Source organism: Herpailurus yagouaroundi, unplaced genomic scaffold (genome assembly GCF_014898765.1).
Source record: "Herpailurus yagouaroundi ecotype Mexico unplaced genomic scaffold, PumYag 190, whole genome shotgun sequence".
Classification (NCBI taxonomy): Eukaryota; Metazoa; Chordata; class Mammalia; order Carnivora; family Felidae; genus Herpailurus; species Herpailurus yagouaroundi.
This window is the reverse complement of record NW_024412421.1, coordinates 27,722,603-27,743,630: the sequence shown is the minus strand read 5'-3', so window position 1 is coordinate 27,743,630 and position 21,028 is coordinate 27,722,603. Positions and strand designations below refer to the sequence as shown.

The 21,028-nt window shown below is 46.2% G+C and overlaps 1 protein-coding gene across 1 annotated transcript in view; it reads left to right on the top strand.

The window, feature by feature from the left end:
• The window catches only part of ADAMTS18 (ADAM metallopeptidase with thrombospondin type 1 motif 18), a 147,927-nt gene extending 127,767 nt beyond the window's left edge, over window positions 1–20,160 (top strand). Inside the window, exons 17-22 of the mRNA XM_040443412.1 lie at window positions 1,025–1,151; window positions 4,491–4,695; window positions 7,318–7,503; window positions 9,454–9,666; window positions 12,405–12,552; window positions 18,191–20,160. Of these exons, the coding sequence (XP_040299346.1) occupies window positions 1,025–1,151; window positions 4,491–4,695; window positions 7,318–7,503; window positions 9,454–9,666; window positions 12,405–12,552; window positions 18,191–18,306 (995 nt within the window). The 3' untranslated portion in view covers window positions 18,307–20,160. The remainder of the gene's footprint in view (window positions 1–1,024; window positions 1,152–4,490; window positions 4,696–7,317; window positions 7,504–9,453; window positions 9,667–12,404; window positions 12,553–18,190) is intronic.
• Window positions 20,161–21,028: the final 868 nt, after the last annotated feature.

Genomic DNA, 21,028 nt, shown 5'->3' with positions numbered 1-21,028 from the left:
GCGAACTCACGGACCGCGAGATCATGACCTGGCTGAAGTCGGACGCTTAACCGACTGCGCCACCCAGGCGCCCCTAGTCTACTTTTTTTACTGCGCATAAACCATGCCGTAGATACCTGTTGACCCTATGCTTTTTTTCACTTAAATTATGAGTTTTTCACATACCGAATGCTCTTTGAGATCATTTGCAATAACTTCCTGCTATTCCCGGGAGAGCACAGTTCCTTGGGAGGGAGAGAGAGTCCATCCATTTTCCATTCATGGAGAACAAGTCCATCCAAAGGGAGGATGCTGGAGAAGTGCGCTGTGGGATTCTCCCCTTGGCTGGATTTAGCAGTCCCTTCACGAAACTTACAGACCGCGATGTGTCTGAGGCATATGAGAAGGAGAGTCCAAATGAATGCATGCTCTGGAAGTAAACAATTAAGTTTAGGGAATCCCAATATGGTTTTGGTGACCGACCTTAACCTAATCATGATCACAAGAGTGACTTTTCATCATTTCTCGGATGCCATCGTAAGGAAACGTACCGTGTAAATAGAAACAAACCGAATTCACAGAGGAGGCAGCCTTCGTATTTGGAGAGCTGACAGATAAAATTATTCACACAAAAAATATGTGCCTCTGATGAGAAGTCCTGAGATGGATACTGCAAGCCAGACAACGGGTCCCACTAAAGCAAAACAAAATAAAACAAAAACAAACAAACAAACAAACAAAAACCCCAAAAGGTGGTATTTATCACTTCATGGTTCGGGAATCCGCACCAGTCTTAAAACCCAAGAAGCTACACATTAAAATCATTAAAACATGAAAGCTATTATCTTGGGGGGTGGGGGGGGTGGGGGAGACTGGGATTCAAATGAGTTGCAGATTTTATCAAAAGGAGGTGTTGTCATGCAGTATTTGGATTCCATACCTTGAGTTCAACATCAGAATCCTGGTAAGTCAGAAGCTAAACATGGAAATGAAATCAAACCGGTTATCTGTGATTTTCACGTTGTAACTTCTGATGTCTTATTAGGTTACATAAGCGTAAAGGCCATTTGCTTACGAGATCAAAACACTCAAGTCAGTCCCTCCTTCTGCAACGCAAGAACCAAGCCAGCAACTGAACCCAAAATATGCAATGCTTTCTCCTGCCCTGCTTAGTAAGTCATCTGGAAATGTCTTTCTGGCTATGTTTGTACTTGTATTTTCTTATTGTTGATATGAGAAAATTGAAACCCACTGCCGGTCCTTCTGATCAAAAGTGACTCAGGGAGAGACAGAGTGCCCAAAAAAGTGACAGAGGAAAACAGGACATTTGAGGTGAAAATGTGTAACTCGAAAGACACAAGTTTGCCTTAGACATGCATTTTAACTCTGGCTGTATGAACCTAACCCTGGGATTTAAAGGTGTCTTTCATTTTTCTTTTGAAATCTTTACATAGAGACCCCTCTGAACTAAAACAGATACTTAAATAACACTAAATCCTATATTGGTTGAATTTACATGTGGTTGTGTGTTTAACTTTCATATAGTCATCCAAGAATTTAACAATCATAATACTATGCAGACCATGAAACCCCAAATGCAAATTACACAGTAGCAAGTCACAAAATAAAAAGAAAGGGTAGAGGCCAAGTGGTAATCCACTTCTGATGATGGAACTCTATGGGGATCTCGGTGGGTTTGTTTTTTGGATGGATTTTAGCCACACTATTGTTTGGACGCTAATTTTAAGTAATCTTCCCAGCCGAATGGAGTCTTTTGTGTGACTTATCTGCTGCCAAATGTATTTATAGAGAATTGACAGAGTTTCTTCTAAAGCAGCGTTGTGTTCACTAATGTTTCAGATCATCTTAATAAGTAGTGTTTGCTCTGCGGTGATGCAATTATATTGCACAATCTTTTCATACACGTACATATATTTTTCCCTTGTAAGAGCACGTTTGTCATAATTGTTTCGGGCTTCAGCTATTCACCAATCCCGTATACCCATGTGTCAACCTAGTTTTTCTCACAGAATCTGGAACCAGCTGTATTCTGAACACCAAGAGTAGAAAGAAATTTGGTGGGCTTCCATGGATTTGTTTTTTCCCATTTTGCTAATAAGACATGGTTACCAGACAGTGTTATTGACCCTTGTGGAGTAAGGTGTCATCTTTAGATGGTGTGCGTGTATTTGTGTGCGTAGGACGTGTGAGTTTGCTTGAATGGCGTGCTGATGTTTTCTGATTTTAAGCCTACTTCCCATTGTTGGTTATTTCTGCCAAGCATAAAAAGGACCCCATTCATATGTACATCTGTGAAAAGGGAGAGAGCCTTGCTCATGCCTGACTTCTAGAACTTCCGTGATGGCCACGTGTAGAAATTCCACTCTGCAGTGACCAGTTTACTAGCTATTTAAAAGCAGAACAGCCCTCCCAGTGGCTCTGCAGGGTTAGAGTGATGTAATGGGCAGGATCTTCTGCTCTGTTCCTTTCTTCTCCACCGTATCATTTATAGCTTTATGTTTTCTGTTGGAATAATGGGACCCTCGGTGACTGTTTTTCCCCAGAGATACACTGGCAATGAGGTCTTAGACTGTTCGAGTTACAAGGACAGAGGAGTTCATCCAGTCTAACTCTGTTGTTTTCCCACATAACAACCATGTCATAGGCACTGACTGGAGGCCAGGCTGGATCTGGAGAAATTGTAGCTCCTCCCATCAGGGAACCCATAATGTAACGCAAGAACTGGGAGCGTAAGGAAATAATTGAGATGCAGTGAGATACGGGCTGTGAGGTCTTATGAATAGGAAACGCAGCCAGGGGGAAATGGACGGCGTTAGAAGCTGGGCTTTGAGGTAGGGTTCAGAGGGACTGAGGACAGATGGAGAGGGAGCCTAGGGCCCAAGTGTGCACAACCATGAAGGTCATGAGGAAAGTCCACCTGTGTTGTGCTCTTTCCATACTTTTACAGACTCACCATATTTGCCGCATGAGGGAAAAACTTGAATCGGGTAGACGAAAATCCCATCTTTATAGGAGAATGCTGAAACTAATAATTTCCTAATAGGCGTGTTTTCTTTACGTCCTACAAGATGCGAATAATTCTACAAATAAGGAATTGTTTTATTTTGGATTCTCTTTCTTTAAATAAGCTAATAGGGATTATGCAGTGTTTTAGAACATGTGTCATCTAGAACTCATGTGCTAAATTCTCTGGACTGAAGGGAAGGTTTTTAATTTCACGCATCAGGCTGGTGGGAGAAACCAGAGGAGAACATTACAGGACTAGTAAATGTGGCAGAAAGGCAAAGGTAAAACAGAAACGTTATTTGACCTCAAGTGATGGTTTGTTTCTGGAAATGAAATTTAGAACACTGGTAAGCCCACATCAGTTTTAGACAGCGCTCCTGTGACTGAAATGTGTAAGATCTTATCTCGCGGATCTTTTTTATACCAGGCCTTCAAGTCCTAGAATATCAATTAGTCGAATGCAGTGATCGGAAAGGTTACTAGTTTCAGTGCATCACCCTTCAAATTCACACCAAGTCTCAGCTGTGATAAAAGTGATCTGGCAATCTTTCTTTTTTTTTTTTTAAGTCTATTTTTATTTATTTTGAGAGAGAGAGAGCACACGGGAGAGGGGCATAGAGAGCGAAAAACAGAGAGAATCCCAAGCGAGCTCCCAGCTGTCCCCACAGAGCCCGATGCGGGGCTCGAACTGACCAACTGTGAGATCATGACCTGAGCCGAGATCAAGAGTCAGATGCTTAACCAACTGAGCCACCCAGGCGCCCCCACGGCAATCTTTCAATAAAGAACACAAGGTTATGTCTCTCAAGCATTCATAAAGTTTCAGAGTAGCCAGAAAAGTTAGTTGGGGGAAGTGTGTACTTAGAAATGGCCACCTCTGAATGTGCCCCTGTCTCCTGCACGCATGTGTGATGCTTGTGCACACCTCCCCCCTCCCCTCCCCCAACCCTCCTTCCCCCTCCCGTCCCACCCCTTCCCCCTCTCGTTAATCGCTCTTCCCTTAGTTTAACTGCTGTACTTTGTATTAATTTCTCTTGTGGCGAGTGTCACATAGTACTGTCTTTGTTCACATGTCCACCTCATCACTGTGTTGTAGGCTCCTTAATGGAAACAACATTGCCTCGTTCATTTTTCCAAGCCTGATGCTTAGGAGAGTCCTCGGCACAAAGGGAAGACCCCAGTAGACTTGGCTGAATGAATGAATTGTTCGGGTCTCCAAAGGGTACACGTCTCTCCCCTTGCCAAGGGCAGGAATGTCTTTTTGCCCAAAAGCGTGTTGTGATTTCATGTGACTCCCTATCCCTGGGCCACACTAGCATAGGCTTCAAAACCTGTGGAAGAAGAATTATTCTGAATTGCCCTTACGGGTTCTAAAATTGATGGAAGACTTTTATCAGGCGGTTAAATCTTAGGCGGTAACTGCTTTGGAAGGGATGGTCCAAAATCTTAGCTTCATTGGAAGTCATGTCGTTTTTCACTGCAAGCTGGAAGCCAGGCGAATGGAGCGTGTGCAGCAGGTCATGTGCGGGGGGCCAGCAGAGCAGGAAGATCCAGTGTGTCCAGAAGAAGCCATTCCAGAAGGAGGAAGCAGTGTTACATTCTCTCTGCCCAGTGAGCACGCCCACTCAGGTGCGAGTCTGCAACAGTCATGCCTGCCCTCCAGAATGGAGCCTTGGACCCTGGTCTCAGGTAAGTGGGCACGAGTTGGAGTCATGAGTCTTGTTTCCTGTGGACAAAGAAAGTGGCAAAAACAGGGGTGTTGGCTCCCCCACGAGGCACTCAGCTTTTATGCTTTCCTGGGCATCACACTGAGTTAGCGTGATGAGGCATTCTCATTTGTGTTTTTTGTGATTTCTCTGCATCCTGTAGATTAGGAACCCATGCACAACATCTTAAGGTCTTACTTAGAAGTCTAGAGAGTAGAGTACGGGGGGCGCTCAGGCTAGGCTGTAGAGCACAGCTGGAAAGGATTGGAGTGTCCGTGGATTGGCAGACAAAATGGCTACTGATTTCTCCAAAGCACATGGAAAATGCAGATACAAAGAAGGTGGCGTAGGAAGGATATTCAACTCTTGCTTGGTGGGGAAGAGTCGCGGGGTTAGAGGGATACAGAGGGGAGTCAGGCGTAAAATTTCCTATTGTCACAAACTCTCAGTGAAAGGTAGAAAATCGTGCAATCAGCCGAGGCTTAGAGCCACCGGCCATTCACAAGTCAGAAGTGCTCAGTGGGGGCTCAGTTTGCCAAAGGTCCCCTCAGGCACAGCGTCTGGAAGCATCTTTGACTGTCCCAACTTGGGAGAATGATGCTACCGGCATCTACTTGATAGAGATAAACATCCCACACTGTAGGGGACAGCAGCCCAGTCTCTGCTAAACCACGGATGTCAAGCCAATTTTATGGAATAATCAAGAAGATGCAGCGCTTTCGTTGCCTGAACAATGAAGCCAGGTAGAAGTCTAGGACCACATTTCTGCCATGCTTTCCTTCAGTGCATTATCCTGGAGTATTGATTTCTGATAAAGTATAGCTGTGTACTCACAAATCCCCCACAGAGTTCAGACTGAGACTTTTTGTAATTATAGAACATGGGATTTTTAAAAATGTTACAACTCTGTCTGTTAAGGGAGTAAGGAACTAGCGGTGGGAAAGAATATCTTTGAGCATGTGTAGATATGCTTTAAAATGAAGGAATGTATTGACTGATAGCAGAAGGCAAGTCTAAATAGGATACGGTATTATGTCTGGTCTCATTCTTTGCAGATAAGGAGGTACAGTTTACAAGAAGAACATTCAAGGGCTGTTTTAGCCTAATGTGTATGGTGGGCACAGGGACAAGAAATGGGGAACCAACAGTTCCAAATGGGACATCCCCAAAAGGAGCTTTAGTTCAGAATTTGCCCCACATTTGACATAGAAATATTTTGAGAGAGTATTTTATTTCCTTGGGTTTGTTTGCTTGGTTGGTTGTTTGCTAAGAGCACATGTGTTGAGAACATCTTCATGACTAATTTGGAAGGAGTCCTTCTGAATTTATTACTGTACCCTGTCCTCCTCTTAGAGACCAGGTCTCTGGAAACCCATTCTAAAAAACAAAAACAAAAACAAAACAACTGAAAACCTAAGAATTCTGTTGGATAAGGACCAACCATTTAGAAATGTTGACCATGAATGAAGGAGGACTTGCTTAGTGGTGCACAGCCCTGTCTGACACCAGCCACATTCGTCTGCCTGCCCCCTCTCCGCTTCCTGGCAGCTGTTTGATTATCTTAGTCAGGTTCTCGAAGGCTTTCTGAGTCTCAGACTGCCCTGCTGCAGAACGGGACCAGAGCGGTGATCGCAGAGGGTTGGTAGAAGGTCGTGCGATAAAGAGGAAGATGCACCATCACATGGGAGGCATGGCATGGATGGGTCCTGCTGCTGTAGTTTGCAGATGATGAGAGTACCATCAGCATCCGTCTCCCTGAAGAATGTGAAGAGCCAGAAGTCATGTTGATCCTCTGAACGGGCTTGGAATTGTGCCCAGATGTTTACATATTGACAAACAGCCAAGGCAAGAGAGGTGCATCTCATATGGCTCTTCTGAGCAGAAAAGAAGGCTGGGGAGGGGACATGTCCCTTGAGGGCAGACCTGACCTGGAGCCAACACCTTCTAAGTGACCTTGGAAGTTTTTTAAGTACTCATCTGAAAGCGAGGAGACTGTTCCCCACCTTGTCTATGTCACAGGGTTCTTAGGAAGGTCAAGAAAGGCAGATTCATTCGCAGACATTTGCCGAGTGCCTATTTGTTTATTCCCCAATAGCACCGAGCCCTGCCTAGAGGCAGCCGATGAGTAGGAACACGAAGAACTGGACATCCCCAACCCATTTTTGTCAATGTCACAGTCGGTTGCTATTAGATGTGTATGTATATATCTATGATGCTTCTCAGCAGAAGCACAGTAATCCTCCATAGCCAGGTGCCCAGACCAATTCTGCCTTGTGCCAGACAGGACCATGGTTCTCCCAAGGAACAGGCCACATACCATTCTCCACCTGGCCATGTGTGCTGTGAAGAGAACACCTCGTCTCCGGACCCGGGTGACCAGCAGCCACTGGGCATTGAGACTGTTGACAACGATAGCCAACCTGCATGTAAGGCCTCTGCACGGAGGAAAGATCCCTCCTGCTGGCTGCAAGGGCCTTCACTGGGCATTTGGTTCTAAAGCTGCAAAATAGGTTTGCAAATACTGCACTAGTAGGTTCTCCGCATTCACCTGGAAGAAAATCACTTGCAACCAGCATGCAAATAAGCTTTGTTTTTCCATCTCTAGTGTTCCAAGACCTGCGGGCGAGGGGTGAGGAAACGTGAAATCCTGTGCAAAAGCCCCCCGACGGCAGAGGATCTCCCAGAGAACCTGTGCTCCAGCACCCCGAGGCCAGAGTCACAGGAGGGCTGTGTGTTAGGACGATGCCCCAAAAACAACCGGCTGCAGTGGGTTGTCTCTTCCTGGAGTGAGGTAGGAGTTGAGATAGTACTCAGTTTGGAGCCCAATGTGGGGCTCAGTCCCATGACCCTGAGGTCATGACCTGAGCCAAAGTCAAGAATCACACGCTCAACCAACTGAACCACCCCGGTGTCTCTTTATTTTCTGGGTTTTTTTTTTTTTTTTTTTTATATATTCAGCTCACCCACCAGCACCCAGATGATCAAACCTTCTTCCTGTTCCACACACATAGCACAGGTGCCTACTCATTATCCATTCTTCCCTCCGACTCTTCGGCAAATCCTGAAAAAGCACCCACCGCATGGAACAGGCCTGTGCCCGGGCGTTTATGGCACCGCAGATAGGGTATGGAGAGTGCTGTAGTGGGGGGGTCTGTAATTCCACTGGGAGAGCTTGGGGGTCCCCCGGCCCTTCCGCCAGGAGGAGTCCTTGTCAGAAGAGACTTTCCAGGGAGCATGAGTCTGAAGGATGAGCAAGAATTGGGCAAGGGTGGGGTTGGGGGAAGGTTGTTCCCAATGGAGGGCACACCCCAAAGGAGGGAGAGGGGAGAGAAGATAACACAGCCGGTATGACAGGAGGAAGGTGGGGTGGAAGCTGAAAGCTTCATCAGGACCCCAGTGTCAGGGCCACTTAGAACTTTGAATGAAGTAGAATAACATGATGCAAGGCAGGCCGCCCAAGGGGCAGGCAAGGCGCTCGTGGGGAGGTTGCTGTAATCGGGACGCAGGATGAGAGCATTCCAGGGGTGGAGAGAAGCAGAATCTTCGAGAGTTCCTACGGAGGCCATTGCCACCTTCAGGCATCTGTGGGTGGAGGGGAGGTAGACCGGTGAAGATAGAAGTCTCCTGGGTTTCTGGCTGGGGAAACTCGGGCGCACGCACAGACGTAGGCAACATGAGGAAAGTCGCCAAGCCTGAAGTTTCCGTCCGTACCTGAAGGGCCAAGGTCTCTGCTGTGGAGGAGATGGCAGTATGGTGAGGAAGACAGAGGCTGAGGATGAGATAAGGTCAATAGTGGGGATGGTAGGGTACAGTAGAGGCAGGGGGTCCAGCCCATTGGTGCCCTTTTATTCCATGTATATAGTCACACACATAACGAGTGCCTCCACTCGTCTTCCCATCCGTTTTCGTTAAGAAACAGTATCACCTAATGGCTAAATGCAGGGGTAAATCAGATGTCCCCCATTTGCACGCAGCCCTCAGTATTTGCTCCGGGGGTGACCCTGGGCCAGCCACTCAACATGGCAGAGCCTGGCTTCAGCGTCCACACAGTGGGGCCAACAGTCGCCCCTCCCTCACGGAGCTGTTGTGTGAAGTTCAGTGTCCTTCGTGGCTTAGGATAGTTACACCAAGTTGTAAGGACACCGATCCGTACCGCTTCCTTTCATCAAGGCTCCCTGTGTTATCCCACAATGCCATTTCACATACTTGAAACAAGGCTTCTCATCCTTCATCAGCCCTCATCCTTCTCTCTTTCCTGTAACACCGCTTCAGGCTGGAGCGCAGTCAAGTGAGAGGCAGGGTCAAGTACAGGACGAGTGAGTGGTTCTTCCCACTCAGCCTTCTCGAACCCTCATCTCTGTGCCCCGCCTCCTTGTCACCGACTCCACGTCTTCAGAGAGGCCTGAGGTAGACCTGGACCCATAGATGACACACCCCACATGTGGACATCCACATGAACACTACACAGAGCCCCTGTGCCCATCCTCTGCCCATCTAGTCTTTCTCTAGGAGTCAACCCGACATCCATATGGGTCGCATGGTGATGAGCTCTGAAACTTTGGGACAGTTAGCCCACGTTCTCTAGTATGAGGGATGGGGTGGCTTTACCTTTAGGATCCTTGAGTGTGTGTGGTTGACCTGTCATAATCCCAACCCAGAATGTCACATGGGTGGCTCGTCTGCTTGGCAGACTTGACCGTGGAGCTCCACATACTTAATGCCTTTTTGTCCTGGCTTCTAGTGTTCGATGACCTGTGGTTTGGGCGTGAGGAAGAGGGAGATGAAATGCAGTGAGAAGGCCTTCCAGGGAAAGCTGATCACTTTCCCGGAGCGAAGGTGCCGCCATATTAAGAAACCAATTCTCGACCTGGAAGAAACCTGCCAGCGGGGGGCTTGTCCAGCCCGTCCTGAGTTCAGTGTGGCAGCTGGATGGTATTCATCGCCGTGGCAGCAGGTAAGCGCACCCAGGTTAAGGAGATGTATATTTAAGTGAGATTCCCAGAAAGGAGGGAGCCCACCGACCGTTGCTGTTAGGGACCTGTCCAAAGGGAAAGAACAGAAACTCAAGTTCTGGAGGCAAAACGGTTTGTGATCTTTGGCCAGCTCCACCACCTGTGTGGTCCTGGGCCGCTTCCATAATCTGTGAGCTCTGGCTTTCACATCTAGAAAATCAAGATGACAATATCTTGCAGAGCTAATGTTTTTCGTGAGTACCTAATAGAAAATATTTATACTGGGCTTGTCCCATGGTGCTCAATGTTCACTATTGCTGCTGCCTCACTAAAGTCTTCTGTATTTTATTTTGAGAGAGAGAGAGGGAGGGAATCCCAAGAAGTCTCTGTGCTGTCAGCTCAGAGCCTGATGCAGGGATCAAACTCATGAACCATGAGATCATGACCTGGGCCAAAATCAAGAGTTGGACGCATAGCCTAATGAGCCACCCAGGTGTCCTGTATTTTAGAAACAGTGCTCAGCATCTTGACTTCTTTGGTTTTTAGGTCATGTTTCTAATAATGTGATAATGGCTACCATTTGTCAAACAGCCTTGTTCATGGGGATTTCTGTCCCTATGTTGTAGAAGAGGCAGGGAAAGCTCAGAGTTAGGCAATTCAGGCAAGGACACCCAGCTCTTAAGCCCATTAGATGTTAGAGGCACCTTTATCTCAGAAGACTTCTACGAAACTTTGGTTACAGTGGTTTGGTTCCGATTGGCTGGGATTGGTGTGGGAAGCGAAGGCTTAGAGATAAGCTGTGTTGGGGTTCTTACACCCTCCAACCAACAGATGTCATGTACATAGCCCTTCAAAGAACTTGCCAGCTTGAGAGGTACCACCCACCCCATCATTAAATATGGGGTTTGGGTGGGGGCAAATGTACGTCTACAGATCTGTGTCTCTGTAAGTATACATACATACACACTTAGGTATAATGATGTATGTGTGTGTATATACATATGCATCCACGTCTTTGTAAGTACACATACACACATACATACGTATATATAATGTGTGTGTCTACCTATGTGTATGGGAAAGGATCTGAGAACTAAACCATGGAGAAAAAGAAAGTAGCATGATCGTGTATCTCTAATAGGCTAGACATCATGCTTAGCACTTTATATATTGCTATGGACTTCTTTTTCAAGTTTTTATCACCATTTACTCAAGAGATTTGGAATTTGATTCTCTTAAGATTATTTAGACAAAAGATCAGCAAACAATTACCAACTATTTATAAATAAAGTTTTGTTTTTTTTTTTATTTTTGGGACAGAGAGAGACAGAGCATGAACGGGGGAGGGGCAGAGAGAGAGGGAGACACAGAATCGGAAGCAGGCTCCAGGCTCTGAGCCATCAGCCCAGAGCCCGACGTGGGGCTCGAACCCACAGACCGTGAGATCGTGACCTGGCTGAAGTCGGACGCTTAACCGACTGCGCCACCCAGGCGCCCCTTATAAATAAAGTTTTATTAGAACACAGTCATGCTTGTTTTTGTTTACATATTGCGCATGGCTGCTTTCATGCTACAAAGGCAGAGTAGGTGCAACAAAGACCACATGGCCCACAAAGGTGAACATATTGACTATCTTGACCTCTACAGAAAAAGTTTACCAACCTCTGGTTAGATGATGTGATAATCATATAGCTATATTTGAATTTGGTGCTAAAATCCAAAACTCAGTCTTTCCACTCCCACGTTTTTTTCCTTCCAAATACCAGTTCATATAATGATGCTTGTCCAGAATGAAGACTTCACCTATCTACAAAATAAGAAAAAGAATGTAGTGAATTTTTTTTTTAATTTTTTTTCAACGTTTATTTTTGGGACAGAGAGAGACAGAGCATGAACGGGGGAGGGGCAGAGAGAGAGGGAGACACAGAATCGGAAACAGGCTCCAGGCTCCGAGCCATCAGCCCAGAGCCCGACGCGGGGCTCGAACTCACGCGAGATCACGCGAGATCTCGCGAGATCGTGACCTGGCTGAAGTCGGACGCTTAACCGACTGCGCCACCCAGGTGCCCCTGTAGTGAATTTTTAAAAGCAAAACAAAAAATAATCAGGGTAAAAGGGCTGTCTTGTTTTTCCCTGATATTATGTTATAAAATATCTTTCCATATGTGTCTGGAAGAACTAAAAAAAGTTGATAGTCCTTGTTAGCCATCTATTTTCTTTTTTTTTTTAATTGAACAAGCGAAATCACTGACTTCTGGGAAGCACCCACCCACTGTGCCAACTCAGAATTTGGCTGGCCACCGAGGGCATGGTTCCAAAGCTTCCTTGGATGAAGTATTATTTCCTTGCTGTCCTAATTCTGAACTATCTCTCCCCCAATACTGCATCTGCAGAGATTATCTGGAATTATTTAAATACCGTGATGAGTTGCCTAGGTTTCTGCATTCTTACAGCAGCTTCCGTATTTCTGGAAGCTCTCTTCTTTATGAGTCATTTAACTGAAGACACATTCTCTGGGGCGAGATAGGCAGCATTCCAATCAGATCACCTAGCTCCTGTGTGTTACAACCACCGTGAACTTGAGCACACATACGGGTCTCTGGCCAACTCCCATTTTGCCAGCAGGCCCCCTGGACATGGCATGAAGCACGGAGATCCCTTCTATTTGACATCACTGACCTCAGAAAGGACACCCTCCAGCCAAGTATTGCTGACTCCTTCCTCTTTCCTTCTTGTGCAGTGCACGGTGACCTGTGGAGGGGGCGTCCAGACCCGCTCGGTCCACTGCGTCCAGCAGGGCCGGCCTTCCTCCAGTTGCCTGCTCCGTCAGAAACCTCCCGTGCTACGAGCCTGTAACACAAACTTCTGTCCAGCTCCTGCAAAGAGAGGTAACAAGCCCTGTACTCCAGTCACTTTTACCAAATCGTCAGAGAATTTTCCAAAACTCCATTGTACGTGCTTGTGCCGCTTATTCCTAGAACAACTCTGGGGGGCGCCATTCACATCACAATCTGTGAACGGTGCTGCTCAGAGGCATACGAGGCACAAATCTGGGGCAGTTCCTGCCCCAAATGCTCATTTGCATGCACGCGCAGGGAAAATCTAATTCTGTGCTAAGGCTTTTTAGCTATTCTTTGAAACAGTCATCTTGCAAGTCCATTTTCTTTTAAAGTTATTTTCGAGAGAGTGTGCGCACAAGTCAGGGAGGGGAGGGAGAATCCAAGGCAGGCTCCGAGCTGTCAGGGCAGAGCCAGATGCGCGGCTCAAACTCACAAACTGTGTGGTCATGACCTGAGCTGAAGTAGGACGCTTAACCCACGGCGCCACCCAGGCACCCACAAGTCCGTTTTTAAAAACCGTTTTAGTTGCACAAGCAAACGAAAAAGTAACCACCACGCACCAGCGACTGTACCAACCAGTGCGAATGCAAGCGTGAACAGGAACTGGGGACACGGGTGACGTTCCGGGAACATTCTTCCTCCTGGGACCCACCTTAGATGTTTCCTTTGTTACTGTCCGTTTAAATGAAGTGCAGGTGTGCTGGTGGAGAACCGGGAAATTGAACGATCTGGGTGAACTGTGCTGCTTTTTCAGTAGCCCAACTCATTTTGAAGAAATCTAACACCAGGGAATAGTTCCTCCCCCCTAATCAGATTTCTTTGTGCTAAAGAATTATTTTCCACCACGGGCCTGCTGAGTTTGCTTTTCATCCGACCGCAGCTTTCCCAAGACGGCTTCACGTCTTACTCCGTGCTTCCCAATTTGTGGTGAATCAGAATCAGAACCGTCACTCAGATTCTCCCCTGTCCCCGTCCCTTCGCATTTTATCTCTAAGACCCTTCGCTCCAGGCTCTGGGCCTCAATTTTCCCTCCTCTGCACGCTCTCCTTATCTGAGGCTTGCAACCAGAGAGAAAACTAGCAAGATAGTAGCTGCTCGGAGCCCTGTCACCTCCGGGGCTTTGCTGGATTTCCACAAACCCGCAGGCTTTCCAAGCAGACAGGTTAACGGGGGAAAGAAACACACCTTTGGAGCAAGTAGTCCCGTTCTTGCAGACTGTCTCCTCCTTTCTTCCCCATCGGTGATTGCTCCTTTCTCCCCCGTTAGTCAGATGGCCCCAGACAAACCCACACACGGACAGAATTGGAAGTGCAGGCCCCTTTACGTACTCAGAGACAGAATAAAGGACAATGGTCGATCACGCACATCGCTCAGCAGTTCTCTCCTGGGCAGGAGTTCAAGGGGAGGAGAGCCAAGACATACGTTAGGTCCCAGATTAGTGGGGAGGCCCTTGGTGTCATCATCTTACTCATCCGGCACCGTGCCTGGCCCACCATTGGTGCTCAACGTGTGTTAAAAGAAAGATTATGGGGGCACCTGGGTGGCGCAGTCGGTTGAGCGTCAGACTTGAGCCAGGTCACGATCTCGCGGTCCGTGAGTTCGAGCCCCGCGTCGGGCTCTGGGCTGATGGCTCGGAGCCTGGAGCCTGTTTCCGATTCTGTGTCTCCCTCTCTCTCTGCCCCTCCCCCGTACATGCTCTGTCTGTCCCATAAATAAATAAAAATGTTGAAAAAAAATTTAAACAAAAAAAAATAAAAGAAAGATTATGCATCAAGCATGGTGAGGTTCTCTACTTCACTCAAAGCTGGGTCGCTAAGCACCTGCTCTATATCCCTAGCATTCTTCTAGGGACAAAAGAACAAGGCAACATCCTGTTCTTAAGCTACAAGGAGTCAGTGTCTCAGAGGAGGAGGAAGCTGCAACAAGAAATCTAAGTGGAGTGTTTACCAGTGTTATGACGGAGGTCGGTTCTTCATGGGTTGCAGGGATGGGGGCCGTGATAGATGACGGTATGAAAAAGGTTTATTAGAAGGACCTCTCTCCTTGCCTCTGGACTAAATCAGGTCTCTCTAGGCAAGAGGAGTCAAGTAAGAAGGCAGGTATGAAAGACACAAGTCTAGGTGTTCCTTCTTGGCCACGGTTGTGGCCTATGGTTTTACAAAGTTGGAGGCCACCTCCTGCCTCCCCCAGGGAGAGTGCCATGCCCAAAGTACTGCCCGGTTCATCTTCCTTCTTAAATCACTGGCAGGGTGACCATGGGTGGAATCTGAGTGTGTCTTCTGGTAGTGAATTTCCAACGAAGTAAGTCAATGAGAGAAAGAAATACCATATGATTTCACTCACATGTGGAATTTAAGAAACAAAACAGATGAACATATGCAAAGAGGGTGGGAAGAGAAGAGAGGGAAACCAACCACAAGAGATGTTTCACGATAGGGAACAGACTATGGGTGGAGGGAGGGAGGTGGGAGGGGATGGGCTTTAAGGAGGGCACTGGGCCTTGTAGCTAAGTGATGAATCACTGACTTCTACTCCTAAAACCAATATTGTACTGTATGTTTACTAACTAAAATTAAAATTTTTAAAAAGGAAAAAAAAATTAGTGGGCAGTAAGTAAATCCATGGTGACCAAGGAAAGAAATGGTAATACTTTGAACCTCCTCTGAGACTCCCATGATGGGCCATGCACACCCATGGGCAAGGTTTTAAACTTTCTGAGCTATTTGTAAAATGGAGAAATGCTGCTACCTTAAGATATTATGGAGAGTTTTTCACATTTACTGTGAACCAGGAACTGTTCTGGTGTCTGATTGTAGATAGAATGATGAACAGAATGGGCAAAGCTTCCACTCTCCTATCTGGAAACAGACAACAAACCAGTAAGTATACAATGTCAGATGGTGAAGTAGAAAATAAAACTTAAGCAGAGTATGGAGCACAAGAATGACCGGGGGTGAGGAGGAGGAGGAGGAGGGAAAACCCGTTTAGATGGGCTTGTCACGCAAGGCCACCTGGATGATGCGATATTTGAACAGGGACCCAAAGGCAGGTGAGCTAGGTGTGTATCTAGAAGGATAGTGTTCCTGTCAGCGGGGAGAGCGCATGCAAAGGCCCTGAGGCAGCAATGCGTGAATCTGATCAGGGACAGCAAGACACCTGGAGTAGGATGTAGAAAGCAGACAGGAGTGAGGTGATTAGCTGAAGCTTGTCCTGGAAGCCTTGTCAGTCATTGGAAGGGCTTGAGATTTAACTCCAACTGAGGCGGAAGCCGATACTGAACTTCAAGCCCAGAAGCAGTGGGATCTGACTTGTGGGAGGATCGCCCGCAGTTACCCAGAGAAGAAAGAGCACAGGGCCCAGGGCCGAAGGAGGACTTGTCTACTCTTGTTCGGGAGAAGTTCCCACTGGAGCAGTGGCACTCGTGGGAGTGGTGGGGTGCCAGGAGATGAGCTCATAATATTTGTCAGTTGTTGGCATGAAGGATGGGAGGCAAAGAAAGAGGGCGCCAAGGTCATCCTCAGCATAAATAAAATACCTGACTGATTAACAGCTCAGATAACCAGCGATTAGTGATCAATATCCCAACCGTAGTGAAACACAGGGCTCATATCGACGGCACAGTGATACGCCCCACTTCTGCTTCCGGACATACCTTGAGCTTCTAGCACGAGCTGCAGAAGCCTGCTGAAATCCCATTCTTCTCCCAAGAGGGGTGCATAAACCGTGCGGTTAGGACCGTGGTTTTAGTGGCCTGTTTTGGTCCTGATGCGGTGGCTCTGCAACTGAAACAGAAGCTGACTCAGATGTGCATTCCAATTGAACGGGCTCCATGCTCATTGACTGGGGTATGAGATACTGTACAAGTATATATTTAAAATAATGGATGTAGCTACATCTATATGTGTACATATAGGCAAACAGAGTTTGGATGGGTCTTCATCTCATGTCTGACTTGGATCCCTCAGGTAATAGACGCCACACCCTTCTCCTACCAGCAGCACCCCTCCCCCACCCCTGGTGGCCCCGTGTCAGTACCTATGACCATTCTTCTAGACGCTCAGGGCAAAAAGCTTATCTCCATTCTTGATTCTTCTTTTTTCTCTCGTACCTTTACCAGCCTGCCAGAAAATTCTCTAGACTCTACCTTCAAGATCTATCCAGGAGTTATTGAAAAGGAAAAAAAAAAAAAATCACTGCTACTTCTCCTTTATAGCCAAGTTGAGACTTTGAACTGGTTGTTTCAGCTGTAAAAACCAATTTGTTCAACAAATACTTCTTGAGCAGCTACTCTGTGACAGGCACTAAGCCTTGGGAATGAAGTAATGAAAACAGTAGGCAAAATCTCTGCTCTCAAGGATTTTACATTCTAGAGAGGAGCCAGACAATAGGGAGGCACAGGATATGATGAGTGCTCATAGATCATTGGAGAAAAATAAAGCAAGGTAAGGAGTAGGGAGGGCTCTCTGGGAGGCCACAGAGCTTGCTGCTTGTAAGAGGGACTCTGGGAAGGCCCTACTGCCAGTGACCTTTGAGCAGAGACTTGGGATCCTGGGAGAAACCACATTTTTCCTGGCATGATGGGCCATGAGCCAGGTGGCCCGTGTCAGGGAGGGAAGAGAGGAGGAAGAGGAGGTCAAGTGTTAGTGGAGAGACCAGTTGTCGGCCATCGTAAGGACTAAACCTTTCATTCCGGCCGGGTGGACAGAGGGGCCAGAGGGAGAGTTTAGGGCTGAGACCCGGCATGACCCGACATACATTTTCAAAGGATCAGCGGGGCGACTAAGGGATGGGGGTCCAGTGGGTGCATTTTAGGCAGAGGAATGAAGGCATGGGGAAGGAGGTGTAGGCAGTGCTGAATCACAGGGAGACAGGATACAAATCGGGAGCAATGGGAAAAAGAAACGGGAACGGAGAGCATTGCGTGCCATGTCCCAGGGCCCAGAGCAGAGCCGTTGAAGGAGGAATGTGGAAGGGACGTGGGTGGGTACCTATGGGCAGTGTGGGGCTTGGGGCCAGGTGTCTCTCAAGCCTGGCATGGAGGAAGGGGAAAACACTTCGAACCATGAAGGAAAAGGCTTCTTTGTGTATAGGGTAGACCATAAATACTTTTTTCAAGTCAAAACTCCTTGAGAATCCGGTACAACAGCGAGGCCCTGACCCTAAAATGGACACGGCCCTTCTGGTTGGGAATCCCCGATGCCCAGTGTGCTCTGTCCAGCCCATAATCACACGGGTTAACAAAAGACGTCAGAAAGGACTGGTGTTGACTTCAGTTCACTTAACTGCAACTTGGCTGTGGAATTTGTTTAAATCAACAGAGTGTTGCAGCTGGGCCTCAAATCCAGGTGTGCTGACTCCCAGTGTATTAGACCAAATCGCAGCCCAACCCCTAACACACTGTTCTAGGGATGCAACGTGTGGCTCCCAGGCTACTGGGAAGGATCACCCATGAATCTCTGGCTGGAAAGGGCGTGGCTTTTTTTTAAACACCCATCCCCCCCCCCAACATTTAGCTAATGGGCACAGCCCCTTTTGATGTCTTAATCCCGCTTCTCCCACCCTCCCAGCCAAATCCCAGTATATAACGAGCAGAACCATTCAGAGACAAAAGGCAGGCGGGCCCTCACCTTAGAAAAAAGGCTAAGCTCTCTTTGATGGTGTTAAATTTTTTTTTTCCTCACTGCAGAAGATCCATCCTGTGTAGATTTCTTCAGCTGGTGTCACCTCGTTCCTCAACATGGCATCTGCAACCACAAATTTCACGGTCATCAGTGCTGCAAATCCTGCACGAGGAAGAGCTGACCTTGACGCCCTCCCTAACGCCGCAGGGCCAGGGTCTCACCTCTCACCTCCGGAGCTCGAAAGCTGAACCCTGCAGACCACTCCTGCATGGCTACAGCAGCCCCCGGGGAGCTGGCTCTCAAGAACAGACAGGCTCCTTCTCCAAGTCCCCAAAGCACACGGTACTCCGAAGCACTTGAAGATGGGAAGCGAGGACCCATCTGACTTCCAAGAGAAATGACAAAGGAACGTTTTTGATTTGCACTGTTACAGGAAAGAGGTGATGAGTCACATTGAGATACGTCACCTTTTAATTTTGACGAAGAATCTGGTCACTCTGGGAGAGACAGCCCCCCCCCGCCCCACCGCCCTTGAACTTTAGAGTGTTCCATGGCAAGGACATCTGTTTCGAAACGGTTCTTGAAGACTTAGATCCAAGACTGAGCCTTGGAGCAATCAAATACGGATGGAACACCTTGCTTAACCGTTATTCGGAGCTCACAGTTGGATGGACGCTGTGGCCAGCCCGAACTCGGTTACACAGGAAGCCAAATGGTGCTCATAACTGTGCTTGCTGCTGGACCAACAAGCTTCACGTTATGTTTATTCAGTGTGCGTGTGTTGTTTTTATTATTTTGTTCAAAGTATATCCTGCTTATAGAGAGTCTCCAAGACTAAAATTTACAACTTGAAAAGTGTTCTGAGGAATATTCTGAAAACAGGGCAACTTGGACTATTTAAGAAGATCTCCGTTGAATTGAAATTACAATCTGAAAAAAAAAAAAAAAAACCCACAAAACTTACATCAAAGGCCAACGTTGACGTCCTACACGTTATATGAACCTCATAACTCTTGGTGCTAGCTGAACAAGGACACGGAGCCTCAAGTCTGCTCTTTGGGAATCAGAATTGGTGAGGTGTTCATTTCTGGTAAAAAGCGAGGAGGAGCTAAGTAGCAAAATCACAGTGTTAGACCATCATTTATAATGTTCCCTACATATCATCAGGGCTGCTTGGAAAATTAAAGACCACTTGTGGTTTTTCTCCTACCAACTGTCATGTTTAAAATTTCCCTAAGATTTAGTTAACAACAAGAAAAGAGTGGCAATAGAAAACCCATCTGTCTTCTTGCTATGTTAATATTAATAAATCATAAGCCAAGGCCCTTCAATAAATACGAATATTTTGTAATCTTACAGATGATATTTTCAGTCATCGGAAGCCAGCTGTTGATAGGCATTAATGAGCTTAAAATTGTTCTCAGTTGGAAAATACCACACTATTTTGCCAAAACCAAAGTGACTTACAAGATGGAGTCCTTCTGAAATTCTTTGAGATGTGGTTAAAAAGGGCATATTTATATAATTCCATGCTATTCCTCAGTTTCTTTGATGAATGGAACCCAATTTTACTGCTTTCTCAAGTCTCAATTCAAACAGGGTTTGCCAGCTCAGCACCACCAACTAGACAGTGGTTTGTTAAATTTAGAACATCCTTCGTTCCCATTCTAATTAAAATCATGCCTTCATGAATCTCAGAGAAATAATGATTGAATAGTCTCTCAAACCACTTGGCTTGGCCTAGACTAGCAGCCATTTTATTATCAAAAAATATATAGTTCCACATCCCCACCCCCTTGCCCTCTGAAAAATTGCAAATTATTCATTTCTTTATATAATGATCATTTTATTATTTTATGGAAAAATTAATTTATTAATAGCCTATTCTTATGTGTTCTCACTTGCTTCTCTAAGTGATATTAATTCTGAGGAAAAATGATGAATAAAACAATGGGTTATAGAGAAAAGTCAAAATATATGTGTAATATTTAATTATTTTATAAGTTTTATAATAAAGTGTTCTGTTTATCTTTGAGATTTGTTAAGTTCTTGAATAAATTTGAAGTCAAGTTACTTCCAAGATGATTTAACTGTGTAAGTGTTGATTAGGAATTTCAGAGAGTGGCTTTGCAATGAAAGGTAAGACACTCATTAATTGGTTCTTGCTTGTGTATAAGAAAATTAGAAACCACCAAATGCCAGAGGGAGAGAGAGGAAGATTTACCATTTTTTAAAAAAAATTTTTTTAACATGTATTTATTTTTGAGAGAGAGAGAGAGACAGAGCATGAACGGGGGAGGGCCAGAGAGAGAGGGAGACACAGGATCGGAAACAGGCTCCAGGCTCTGAGCCCTCAGCACAGAGCCCGACGCGGGGCTGGAACTCAAGGACCATGAGATCATGACCTGAGGCCAAGTCGGTCGCTTAACCGACTGAGCCACCCAGGCGCCCCAAGATTTACCATTTTATGGAGATACTCAGTTATTTTTTTCCTGCTCTAATGCTGTTTCAGTGTTTGTGGAAACCATCCAAGTTAGCTAGGTAAACCTACCATAAGTATAGTTGGTTTTCTCTCTCCTTTGTTTTTTGCATTTGAATAGCATTCTGGTGAAGGCTTTCTTTTTGCAAAAAAAAAAAAAAAAAAAAAACGGGGGGGGGGAAGGAAGGAAAAAAAAATTAAAACGCAATTATTTCAGATTTCCCATGTTTGGAATCATCAGACCAGCGGAGAACAAAAACAATCTGGGCACAGTCCATCCAGTTGACCTGAATATATAATATTTTCCCTACATATGTGATTTTCTGTATCTATACATATACACATGTATATTTGTATGTGAATATATGTGTATGTATGTGAATCACTTAGGCATGCAGATCTTTAAGAGGATTTTAACATGAAT